At 37.3% G+C, this 13,406-nt stretch overlaps 1 protein-coding gene across 2 annotated transcripts; it reads left to right on the top strand.

Annotated features, from left to right (window-relative positions):
- The first annotated feature begins 1,424 nt into the window (after window positions 1–1,424).
- On the top strand, window positions 1,425–12,756 carry SLC7A13 (solute carrier family 7 member 13). Of its 2 annotated transcripts, XM_084512135.1 has the most exons (5): window positions 1,425–2,258; window positions 6,207–6,686; window positions 9,201–9,332; window positions 10,992–11,356; window positions 12,093–12,756. In XM_084512135.1, exons 1-5 carry the CDS (start codon window positions 2,243–2,245, stop codon window positions 12,336–12,338), a joined length of 1,239 nt encoding a protein of 412 aa, XP_084368261.1. In that variant the 5' UTR covers window positions 1,425–2,242; the 3' UTR covers window positions 12,339–12,756. The 2 variants fall into 2 exon arrangements, with proteins under 2 accessions (XP_084368261.1, XP_084368260.1); XM_084512134.1 differs by lacking the exon at window positions 1,425–2,258 and having other exon boundaries at window positions 4,779–6,686.
- The last annotated feature ends 650 nt before the right edge of the window (window positions 12,757–13,406 follow it).

Genomic DNA, 13,406 nt, shown 5'->3' with positions numbered 1-13,406 from the left:
TTGTGGCAAACTGCACACAGTGCTTGAGGTGATGCTTCATCAGTGCAGAGCGGAGCGGGACAATCCTTTCCCTCGATGGCTGGCGGTGATGGGCCTGAGGCACCCCAGGGTAGGGTTGGCCCTTCTGGCTGCCAGGGCAGACTTGGCTCTTATTCAACTTGTCATCAAACAGAACCCCCAAATCCCTTTACATGTGTCTGCTCTCCAGCCCCTCATCCTCCAGTCTGTACATATATCCAGGTTTACCCCACCCTGGTGCAGAATCTAGCACTTGCTCTTGTTAAATTTCATACAGTTGGTGATTGCCCAGCCCTCTAATTTGTTAAGATCTTTCTGCAAGTCCTTTCTGCTCTCAAAGGATTTAACAGCTTCTCATAATTGAGTATAATCTGCAAATTTACTTAATATGCATTTGCATCCTGCAACCAGGCCATGTATGAAAACATAGAGGAAGAATGGCTCTAAAACGGAGCCTTGTGGAACCCCACTTGTGACTAGCCTCCATCCTGATGTAATCCCATTTATTGTGACCCTTTGAGCCAGACCCGTCAGCCAATTCATCCATCATATTCACCCATCATATTATGTATTTGTGTAGCTGTGTGCTGGACTGAGCTTATAAATTGGAGAGCACTGAATTCTCTTCAGGGAGGTGTTCTGGCACTTCAATTATTATTTATTTATTTTATTTATTTATTTATAGGACTGATACAGTATTAAGAGTTTACTACAGTGGTGGCTCAAAGCTCACCACTCAGGCAGGCCTGGGTGGCGGCCACTGCTGGGACATGGTGTTTAATGACTGTTTACAATACTACACTGACATTTATTCATGGATGCTTTTATTCTAAAGGGCACTGTAGCATCACTTTATAAACTTATGTTGCAACACACAGTATTTGATGTAGAAAATGCAAACCTGTCCCCCATAAGGGGGGACAGATTTATCTAACTGTCACAAAGCAGAAGGAGAATCACTTCCAGTGGGCAATTCATGCAGCTGTTTGTTCCTGGGATGACTCTTTTCTCATCTCTCACTATATATTATGGGAGAAGCCTAAGAAAGTTTAGACACTTGATTTTTGAATGGCTGCATAGGAGTAGTTAATTGCTGTTCTTGGCCATACTCACCAGCCAGTAATTACGAATACCTGTTGCTGCACAAAAACACACTGTACTTTTCTTTACACTTTAGAACCCAGTAGAGAGTGTTTATAGTAGGCAAACACCTACATACTGATATTTTGACAAATTGTGGAAAACCTTTAGAGAAATACACTTCATGGTTAGTACGAACATTTGTATTAGATGGGAGCACAAATATGGTAGCATGTGACAAAAAAGTGTCTTTTCCTATGTTTTTTGATTTGTCATTAACCAACTGTTATGTGGAGTTTCTTTCTTAATTAGTAGCAAAAGTAGAATAATATGTATGTCAGTAAAACAAATAGATTCATAAATCTTTCAGTAAAAGGCAGATATATAAAAGTTTTGATAGATAGCAGAAAAAAATAATCTTGCTAAGGCAGTAGATTGTTATGTGCCTGAAGGTGCAATCCCATTTTCTAAAGAAAACAGTCATAAAGTCGTAGAATCATAAAATACCTGGGTTGGAAGAGATCCGCAAGGATCATCAAGTCCAACTCCTGGGTCCCCAAAGGGCTACCCAAGAGAAATAAATAAATAAATAAATAAATAGAAACAAATCTCATGTTTGAGGGCATTGTCCAAACACTTGAACTCCAGAAGGCTCGGTGCAGGTCCCTGGGGAGCCTGTCCCAGTGCCTGACCACCCTCTGGGTGCAGAACCTTTCCCTAACCCCCAGCCTGACCCTCCCCTGTCCCAGCTCCATGCCGTTCCCTCGAGTCCTGTCGCTGTCCCCAGAGAGCAGAGCTCAGCGCCTGCCCCTCCGCTCCCCTCGTGAGGGAGCTGCAGGCTGCCATGAGGCCTCCCCTCAGCCTGCTCTGCTCTGGGCTGAACAAACCAAGGGACCTCAGCTGCTCCTCATGTGTCTTACCGTCTAGACACCTCACCATCTTCATTGCCTTTCTTTGGACACTCTGTAACAGTTTTTATCTTTCTTATATTGTGGCACCCAAAACTGCACTCAAACTCAGTTTGTGAATACATCATGAGGTCCTGTGAAGCACTGGTCAACTGGTTTCTATCTAATATGACTTGCTTGGATAGCTGTTGAGCTCCTTCCAGAAAGCAAGACAAAGAAAACTACTTTAAAATGACATGTTTCCCACAAAAGGTGAGCTAAAGAAGAGTGGAAAATAAGGAAGGGTATAAATTTGTCACTCATATTAAACATGACATGTCCTTTGTTGACATATGCCAAGAAAAAATAATTATGTTTATTTATTTATTTATTTTCCCTAGAAACTCTCTTCAGGTTTTGCTTTGTTCTTTTGCTTCTTTATCCTTGCTCTGTCAATGTCAGCAGCAGCAAACTTCTTCAGAGAAAACACAGAAGAATATTTATTGAAAGTTTGCAAGACAAATTGGCTTCTAATTTTTGCTCCATCTTCTCCATTAAAGGATTTTGGATGATGCAGAACTAAGTCAATACAATGCTGGAAGTGCTGAGAAATTAATTAAAAAGGAATTAAATAAATATTTTAAAATCTTTTGTTGTTTAGACAGATAGTCTACTTTCTTGTCCATCTACTCTGTGAGTGGATCATAAGAAAGACTTAGGGAGTACACACGGAAAATTATTGCAAGAACATTCAGGACTCCTTATTGAAGTACATTGAAATTCAGTTAATTACAATTAGGAGATAATGCATATCCAGCCCAGGCAGCCAAAATGTTCTTCCATTGCTTTTTGGTATAGGCTTCTTTCTTAAATCTGCAGAACCTACAGTGATTAAAAGAGATCAGTCATGATAAGCACTGACATTCATGACAGTGAAAACCTTGACATTGAAGGCTAAAGGGATTTGGAAAGTCAGAAAATTAAAAGGGAAACCTCAGTGCTAGGAGAAGTAGAAATGAACAGTTGAAGTTTTAGGATCAATCTTAAGTGTTTTATAGCACTCTCTTGACCTTATTTTACCGTCAAAGAGAACTCAGTAGTTGGCACTCACAAGAAATGTGGTTGTTCCCCGCTGAGTATAAAAATTGCGGTACTAAGGCATTTTATTTTGATGATGATATAACCTTTCAGCCTGCTCCAAGTGTCAGGGGAATCTCAGTCTTGTCTTACAAACATGTCTAGGTTATTTTAATAATTTATCTTTGCCTTATATTCAGCAGTTGAGTCTCAGTATGTCTCCAAAGTGAGTGTGACCAGGTATCTAATACATAGATGTGTGTGAAGCAGCAGACACTGACATAAGAGACCTTGAAATAATCATATAGATAGGGGCAATTTATCCTCTCAGCCAGAGGGAGATGTTAGACATGTTACAGAAAACCTTGAAAGTGAATATTTATGATGTGCTTCATAAAACTCTAGCCTGTTATAGCAGTGTAAAAAAAAAAAAAAAAAAGGAAAAAAAAAAAAAGGAAAAAAGCAGTTTGGCTGAAGACTATCTGTTGTTGTATAACCAGCTGTGTTTCAGTGAATTCTTCCCTGGTAATGCTCACATGAATATACTGTTTCCAGAACTTCAGATTTTGTTGGATTTGTAGGAATGTTCTTATTATCTCTGCTCTTACTTACCTTCTCCTATTCTGGCAACAAAACACCAAAATGAAAAACATACTTTGCATAAATCTCAAAAGCATTCCACTGAAAGTCTAGAAACATTTATCTGAGATAGACAGAAAGCACACACAAGAAAGTAATAATCTCAGTGGGGTTTTCTGAAATCAGTCAGCTTTGTAAGAAGTAAAAAATCCTTATTAATCTGCTTCTTGGGGAGATTTTGGAAATGCCTCTATTATACCAGAAATTAACATACTTTAGCACGAACAGTGTAACAGTTGCATCTGTACTTTAAGCTGCTATTTAATGTATTTATATATTTGTTTTTAGAATAGTAATCTAAATCCAGCTGTATGTGGCATCACCCACAAAATAAAGAGTTTGAAGATTACTGGGAATTAAAAAGTGTGTATGCATTCACTGAGAAGGAAGATCAGAAAAGGCACTGAAATAAAACAGTTGTAGAAATTTATATATTTTAGCCTTTTAGAACATTTTTCACACTTAATTTCCAGTTCCTGAATAGTGATGAATAAATACTTTGAATTATTATGAATTATTCATAGCACATGGTAAATGCATATATGAACTTAAATATACGTTGCAATTTATAAATCGAATAAATACAATTTAAAATATACAAAAATTTTTCTAACTAGAATTTTTGTAGTCTGTATGATGACTTTTTTTCAAAGGTGAAAATATAATGGGTGGTGCAGTGATTTGCAGAAGATGGAAGAATTATCTTGTTTAAGTGCTATTTTGACCTGTGGATTCTGTCACTGACTATTCTATGTTTCTTTGTAATGATGGACGCGCACTTTAACCAAGCTTTTCAGTGTTGCTTACCAAGGTGGCATTTAGTTGCCTAAAGCAGGTGGCTAATGCCACTTTAGATGCCCAGCATAGCTGTTAGCTGCCAATCCAGAAGGGCATGAATATCCTCTAGATCTTGTGTCATATTCGTCATATTCCCATGTCTGTTTTAGCTAAAGATCTTATATATGATGGAATATTAAATAAACCTAATCTTTCAGAAACATTTTTTTTTTATATGTGACTGAAAGTCCATCTGTTCAGGACCAATCTGAACCATTGTCTCTTTCAAGATGGGCCATGTCAAAGCCATGCTTTGTTCACTATGTTACTAAGCTTTGACAATTTGGACAAAACTAATTCTGCAACTTGACTGGCAAAAAGTAAGACCTTTGCAGCTTGTAGTTTTGGTACTGCTCCTTAACAGCCCTAAAGGTATGCGCTGAACTTATTTCTCAGTATCCTTCTTTCTTCCTATTTTTCTCTACATTTTCAGAAAAGAATAAATATGTTTTTCTTGGGGAGATATCTATGACAATGGTCTACCCACATCCAATCAAAGAGAAGCTCCTTCTCCATAGTATGAACATAAAATATGCTGAAGAAATGTATAGCAAAATGCATTTCTAAGCAGAAATTTTCAGAAAAATCAGTGGCCACAGCTTGAAAGGCACACACCATAACTAGTGGGAATTTGTTCCACAGCCCATATATATACTATGGAAGTTAAAACATGGCCCCCCTCCCTTGCAGTAGTGCTTGAAGATTAGTGACTGCTTATGAAGTTCTTGCGTAGTGCTATAATGAATACTCGAGAAAAACTAGGAATAAACTGATAATGCTTTTTCTAGAGCAGTGTTTAATAAGTGAAGTATAAACAAGCTTTGGTATACGCTGTGATTGATAGGAGTTTGGCAAAACATACTGGTATTCACTACTGATCACTGTTCATTTTATATACTGACTGTAGGAAAATATACCTGCCTGTTCAACTCATGTCTGCATCAATGTCCATAGCATAAAGGGGGCTGATTTTTTGCTTCATGCTGCCATGTCATTCCCCTTTCCCTAGGTCTAATGCAGAGGTGACATTTTCCCACCTCACACAGTTGTCTCTGAAGACATGTAAATAATATGGAAATCCTTTGATGAAAATCAGCAGAGAAACGAAAAGCATCTCCTAAGTATTATTTGTTATGCCAATTTCCTAAAAACTATCCCCGGACCTTAATAATTTCTGAAGTACATATTAAACCAACATGTCCATGATTTGCCAGCATTCCTTTAAGAATCTGGTTAATCATCTTCACACACAAGACATCCAAACCCAAAGTATGCTCTCCTTTCTGAATGATTAAGCCAGGCTTCCCATAACATTTCACTGTCAAGTAGGGCCATGACAATGAGTTAACAGCAAAGTGAAAGGAAAATACATATAATCAAGCCTCTCAAGTCATAGAATCTGCTGTGAAAAATAAGAAAAAAAAATGGGAAAAGGAAAGAGCGGTGATGCCAAAGTGGTGAAAAGAAAAGGAAATACCAAGATGCAACTCAAAAGAAATATAGGTTATTTTGATGGGGTAAGTTTTATTATAGGATCAATAGTAGGGGCAGGCATCTTTGTGTCTCCCACAGGGGTGTTAAAGCATTCCCTGCTTAATGTCGGTGTTGCACTAGTGATCTGGACTGCTTCTGGACTGGTTTCTCTGATGGGTTCCCTCTGCTACGCAGAGCTGGGCACCGCTCTGCCATTTTCTGGAGGGGAATACAGCCACATTAAAAGAGGTCTTGGATCCTTGCCTGCCTTTGTGTTCATCTGGACGTCGGTGTTCACCAAGCCAGCATCAAACGCCGCTCGAGCCTTGCTGTTTGCTGAATATGCCACCCAGCCCTTCTACGGCATTTGCCCTGCACCAGAAATGCTGAAGAAATGCTTGGCCTTGGCTGTCCTCTGGTCCCTGGGGATCCTGAATGGCCGCAGCGTTAAAATGGCTGCCTGGGTGCAGACGGTTTTCACCCTGCTGAAGATGATGGCGTTGTCTGTAATTGCTGTCAGTGGCATAGTTCTCCTCGCTGGCGGGAGAAAGGAGACCCTGGCCAGGTTTGAGGACGTGTTCAGCTCAGAGATGCCCAATGTGTCACAGATTGCTGAAGCCTTTTTCCAAGGACTGTATGCGTACGGTGGTTGGTGGTCCCTCAACTACATGGCAGGTATATCACTTTTTCTTTAGAATTCATTCTGCAGTAGCAATTTTTAATGCTTCTCAGCACATGTTAGAAGAATTTGCATCTCCTTCAAGGCAAGAGGGTCTGTAAAGATACACATTTTACAGTGCAAACTATCCACCAGTCCTGCATTTGATGGGGCTGGTAAAAGGCATTCTTATTCTGTATGAAGTTCTTTGCTTCTTGTACAGTTTCCAGAATCAAATTGACATTTAAAAATGACTACAAAAGAAATTTAGGAGGTTTATTTAAAATCTTATATGTCAATGGAATTTTTCATACTTTAAAAAAATAAATCTTGAGTTTCTTGGTGTCAGTGCATTTTTAGAAAATGATGCTTATATTAGTGGCTTACATAGTGCCAATCTATTTGTGCACTAAGGATCAACCAATGATCAACTAACATGTAACTAAACATCTATACCTTCTCTCAGATTGTCCAGTTGATTTGTACATGGACAAATTAATATTAAATTGTATTAAAATACAGCAGTTTTAAGGGGTATGTAGGATAGCCCATCCGCGATAGTTCCTTGGAAAAATACATTTTTGCACAGAAGGTGAAAAGAATGTAAGGAAAACAGTATAAATCCTTTCATATAATTTTTCATTTACCTTCTATATCTGTTAATATGTAGCAGTAACAAACAGAGCAGTTTTTCATGAAAGCTGCTCATGATGTTAGTTATGCACTTCACAATGAGTTGAATGAATAACATGCTATAGTATCATCAGATTTACAGAATTTAGTTGTAAGCAAATGGATGGAGTTGTTACATCTTTAACCCTATTCATCCATTGACCTCTACGACATGTAAAACATTAAATAGACACAATGTGTGAAACGTGTAACACAAAGTTCAATGGTGAGAACAGTGTGAAAATTGGGTTAATGTTTAAAAAATGACAGTTTTTATTACAATCCAGTAATTTCTGCATCAAGAATATGCTATAATAAAAAAGGTAATAAAAATCAGAAAATAGCACTTTGAAATCTTAAGATTGCCTTAAAGGCAAGCATTTAGCTTTCTAAGACCAATAAAAAAACAGAATATTTCATATAAGTCCTATTTTCTGAGCAGTTACCAGTAGTAATAAATATAATACACTAATAATAAATACAATATACTAGGCAGTACAGCTGTTTAGACAGATGCAGCTATGCATTTGTCCTCTGCTAAACTGAATTTTCTGTTCTTCAGCAATAACTTTAATTCCTGTGAGCTTCTGCTAAAGAATCAGGTGCCAGCTGGATGGCAGAACTATTACTAGCAACAAAACAAGTAGAAAGATAAATTCAAAATGGCAATTTGGGTGATTGTCCCCGTCTGTGCTCAAAACTATCAAGTGCATTTCCTCCATTTTAAATAAATCCCAAACTTATCTACAATAGACTGTATCTGCATTTCCCTGTTGTTCTCAATCAATCCCTCTGGTCTGTGCACTGCATCCTGGAATGAGGCAGGGTCAAAGCTGATGATATGGGCAGGAAGCTGAGATAGTATTTGGGGGAGAAAAAATATTCTCCCTTCTATGCAGAGTTTGTGTAAATCGTACTCTAATTTGACTTTTTGCTTGGTGAGTTACCTGTTCGTAAAGCTCAGGAAGTCTTTTGTAATGCTGAGGGAAGTAGGAACAGGTAAGGAAAAGAAAGGGTGAAGGAGTGAAAGAGAAGAAATAAACCTTTTTTTTTTTTTTTTTTCCCAAGCCTCTTTCACTAAGGTAATGATGAGTTATTAGGGTTCTGGAAATCAACTCCATCTTTTCTGGGATTATCTCAGTTAGGAATGTGTGCCAGCACCGCGGTTGTTCAGATATCAAATTTGGAGTTTTTCCTTACGTAAAGAGTAGTTTTAAGCTAAGATACCAGGCTTAGCACTAAACTATTTTTCTCCACCGGATTGGCCGTGGAAATGGTAATTACAGCAGAATCCAGCTGGAAATGGCCCTGTTTTAAAGCCACTGCATTACTGCTCTTCTGTCAATACCTTCAGTCTTTCCTGTTATATTTTCTGTATATACTGATGTAAGAGCAGAGTTTTGGGTAGGAAAATACACTCAAAAGATTTTGCATCAGGACTCATGAAATGATGAAAGAATAAATAACTTTAATAAATAACTAAATGACTTTACAGTCTCACATTCAATCTTCTTATTTAAAAATATGGCTACTTGAAATTTTCTTAACAAATTGATATTCTGAAGTACAGTCATATCCAAATCCAAATCAGACAAAATTTAACAGTCCTTTTGACATTTTTTATCATTCTGTCAAGAGTCTGTTGCTCCCTTTTTTCCAAGATACTTGATAGTTTAAAAAATTTAAAAGGTTAAAAATATTTTATTTAGGCTTCTTTGATGATAAACTATTTGAAAAGCACTGCAGGAGCTCACAAACAGTGTAGTTTAGGAGTCATGGTTAGTGTTGGAGCTACAACCTAGAAGTTGCTTGCTTTATTAGTTTTTTTTTTCTTTTTCTTTTTTATTTGTATTTTTTAGAAGAGATGAAAAACCCTAGCAGAAACATCCCCTTAACTGTGATGACTGCTGTTCCTGCAGTAATTGTGTTTTATTTACTGGTGAACATCTCATATCTGACTGTCCTCACACCGAAGGAAATTGTCTCCTCAGGTATGAGTTTGATATTTTTGTTAAAAAGGTGTCATCCATTGGCAGACCCATTTGATATCAATGTACTGGGTTATTTGTGTTCACCTAACTTCACAGTCAGGAAGGGAAGTGTGGGTTTCAGTCTAAGTTTTAATTCTCGTTTAATTTTACTGCAAGGCAAAGTTGGACTGAATTCAGACAGATGATATTAGGTATTGAAAATATTTGCTTACACCTGCACTGGCTAAAAGGAAGTCAGAAGTGCATTGAAACCTGGAAAATCAAGTGAAGATCAGGTGTCTGTTTAATGTAGGACTTTGTTTTTCTGCAGTTTTAATCCTCTCTCCTTCTTCCTTCCCTACCTCATGGTGTCTATGGCTGAAGTCCTTACTATTTAGGAGCTAGACAAGTCATCTGTCAAAGTAACCTGTTGTGATAAATAATATAGAAATGGCTATAGACACAAAAGTATAGCTGTTTTGGGTTGAAGAGGGGTATTATATATAATTATATAGAATATTTATAAAATATATAATTGAAAATAATATATATTATTTATATCAATATATGAATATTGATAAGTATTCCTATTCCTTAGAAGACCCTATACAAAAGTCCAGTTTCTGTAAATCTTCTCTCAGGTGCTGTGCCAATAAACTATGCATAAAAAAAGGCTGCGAAGAATTGTATTTCTCCTTGATTGTCCAAACAACAACTTTTAAATCTCACCCTAATGAGACAGCTGTCAGACCTTGCCTCCAGGAGTAACAAAGAACATACCTCATTTAGATTTTTATTTATTTATTTATTTATTTATTTAATATTTATTTATTTTTCTGTGAACGCAGCTCACTAACATAAATGGCAATGGTGTAGCTGTCACTCAGCAACCCCATGTTGTTGCTCAGCCCACGATCAGGCTATCTGCTGGGAGAGACGCATACATTTGCAAATCCATTCTGGAATGAGAGCAGCAGCAAATACCAGAACATCACCGAGCAGCAGCTGCCCTGCTGGCACGAGCAGTTCCTAATGTGCCACATGGGAGCTGAACTAATTTACGTCAGCTGAGGAGATAAGCTTAAAATTATATCCCTCATTTCAAGCTTTGCTATATATTGCTGCAGTTCTTATTCATTCACTGCATTTTTTTTTGTTTGTTTTATTTTGTTTTCCCCTACCCTGATAACTTTTTATGCTGTGCAGATCACTGCAAGACCTATATTCCTTGTGGCATTTTGTTAGAGGCCTGTACACACATTTGTGTTGGCAGTGTCCTTCTAACAATAGGTCATGTCACCACTGTGGTCATGCAGGGGACTAATACCTTCATTTTCTTTCCCCAGACAGCCCTGCCCATGCATGCACATTTGTGATTCATGATGGTGAGACACAGCTGTGCTGCATGCTGCCACTGGTCCTTTCTTTGTGAGTGGGCCACCAGAGCTTCACCCAGCCTTCTGTGGTGGGCAGGAGTCCTCCTTGCTCTCACCCACCTCATGCCAATTTTTATCTCCTGAGTTAAATACCCATAGAATTAGATTAGTCCCATCTGATTGTTGCAAATAATGCCAGGCATTTGTGATAAATAATAGGTATTTCATGCATTTTAAGTTTCCTTTCTGTTGAGTCTGTTGGTAATTCAGAGCATGCCACTACTGATGCTTTGTTTTCTTGCAGTTGCCGTGGCAGTAACTTGGGCTGATCGAGTGATGCCCTCTGTTGCCTGGATCATTCCTCTCTCTGTTGCTGTCTCAATATTTGGTGCCCTCAACAGCAGCATGTTCACATTAGGTCGATTAAGCTACGCTGGAAGTCAGGCGGGACATTTACCTGTTTTAATCTCCATGCTCAATGTCCACACTTGTACACCAGCTCCAGCCATGATTTTTTCAACCACCATTGCATCCATTTTTATAATCCCCTCTGACCTTCTTATGTTAACAAATTACTTTGGATTTTCTGCCTGGCTTATGATTGGATTGACTTGTGCAAGCCTGATTGTACTTCGATACCGGGAACCTAATCTACATCGACCATACAAAGTAATTGAAAATAAGTTATCAAATATTCTTATGGCTTTTTTAAGTCATGGGTAGTGTGTGAAAGTTATGAACAAGTGCAAGACAAAAGTTGATAGTCCTTACAAAAATACAAATTGTAATCTTGATGTTTAGAGCCTTATTTATGATCCAGAACAAGTCTGCTTCACACTAAAGAGGGAAAAGGAAAAAACAGATGGTCCTTGCCCCAGAGATACACCTGAAAACAAGGGATGGATATGTGCATAATGGGGAATAAGGAACAGGAAACTGTGTGAGCATGGAGCACTAACAGGAACCATGCGGAATCCAGGCTGACAGTTCATGGTTAATGAGACCTTGGTCTACCCTCATCTTTCCTGACACAACCATAGCCATGATGGCTAGGTTTAATTTCATCTCAATCTAGCTGTCAGAAAGCTGGGTTGGAGGTGTAGATTAATCATCAAGGCTTCTTCTAGGCACCCAACCCTGAACTTACTGTAGATGCCTGTACTATCCAAAATAGGTGAATGGCTTTCAGGTGCTGCCTATCTCTTCTCCATGACAAGAGAGGGACCCTGAACAAGTATTCTAGACAATTTGAGGTCAGTTATCTCTCATCTTGGGTGAGATTTCAACAGCACAAGAAGTGGTATTATAGTGTTGCAAGGAATACCATATTATTCCTAGGAATGATGCATGAAATCACAGTTGTTAATTTTATTTCCTAAAACATTCTTTTTTCTTTCTCTTGCAGGTGTTTCTACCAGTTCCATTTTTGATGGTGGCAATGTCATTCTTCTTAGTTTTAGCTCCTATAGTTTGGTCTCCAAACCTGCAATACGTTTATGCTTTCTTGTTTATGCTGGGGAGTTTTATTGTTTATATTCCCTTTGTATATTTTAAAATGCATTTTGCATTTCTGGATAAAATTACTTGCCACTTACAGCTACTGCTGGAAGTTTCTCCTCCTGATGGATCTGCAGAGGGCAAACATGAATAATGGCAAATGTTTAATCCCAGTGCAACTGACAGCCAATGGAGGATTTTCTTTAACTGATATATACACTTATGTGTATATATATAATAGTGTGTATATATACATGCATATATGTAGATATGCAAATTTAATAGGTGCAAAGAATCTTTCTAAAAAAAAGATGTAAATTTTTTTGTAATTTTTTTTTGTAAAATGATCCCTCTTGCTCCTGAAGGCAACCATTAAATTTGCATATATAATTTAAGTAACAGAAATAAAACTAAATTACAACACCAATACTTGCCATAATACCAGAACTAATATTATCATAAATAAATAAATGCATAGTTGTCAGCATCATTATATAATACATTTTTGTCTCCAGCGTAAGTTGTCTGGATTATTTCTACTTCTTAATAGTTTGTGTATTGGAACTTCTGTTTTTAAAGGCTTTATACTTCTGTTCATCTGCTTTTTCTTTTTTTTTTTTGTTATCTGCATTTATTTCTAATAAAAAACTTTGAAGAACATTGTGGAATTGACTGAGATTTCTTTTTAATCACAAGAAAATTGTATATGGTGTGCCTTGGCTATTTTAGACCAACACATACAAATGCAGGGTAAAATCATAGTAAAAAAATCATAGTAAGCATGAAATAAAGAATTAAATAAGAATTATTTATATTGTTTGTCACACAAATAAAATTCAAGATATCTAAATTATTTTACTAGATTTTTTAATTAAGCATTAATATCTTTTTTTCCCTTTACTTCCTTTGCTGTGTTAGAGACGAGAGTTTTTGTCCTCCTCCTCTCGACTTTTCTTTTTTATGGAAACAAGATAGATAAAGTATTGACTTTTTACTTTTATTTTTATTTTTATTTTTTTAATGTTGAGAATTGGGCCATATTAAGTCCACTGAGTATTTAGGCTTAAAAACCTATAACCAGTAGACAGGAAACATCACATAATTAAGTGGTCAATCTATTGATACATGTTGTTTTTGTAATTACGATAGGATTACATGTTTAAAGTGGCTTTTCACATCTGTCTATGTAATGCTCACCAGTACAACCAGTAGATGGCTCCAG

The sequence above is a fragment of the Aythya ferina genome (genome assembly GCF_964211825.1).
Source record: "Aythya ferina genome assembly, chromosome: 2".
NCBI lineage: Eukaryota > Metazoa > Chordata > Aves > Anseriformes > Anatidae > Aythya > Aythya ferina.
The sequence above is the reverse complement of the archived record's forward strand: the minus strand, read 5'-3'. Positions and strand labels throughout refer to the sequence as shown.

Excerpts from the sequence above, each read along its gene's own strand:
- SLC7A13 (XM_084512134.1), top strand. The coding sequence starts at position 5,963 with ATGGGAAAAGGAAAGAGCGGTGATGCCAAAGTGGTGAAAAGAAAAGGA. Across the intron at positions 6,687-9,200 it reads GTCCCTCAACTACATGGCAG|AAGAGATGAAAAACCCTAGC; the intron begins GTATATCACTTT and ends TGTATTTTTTAG. Across the intron at positions 9,333-10,991 it reads GAAGGAAATTGTCTCCTCAG|TTGCCGTGGCAGTAACTTGG; the intron begins GTATGAGTTTGA and ends GTTTTCTTGCAG.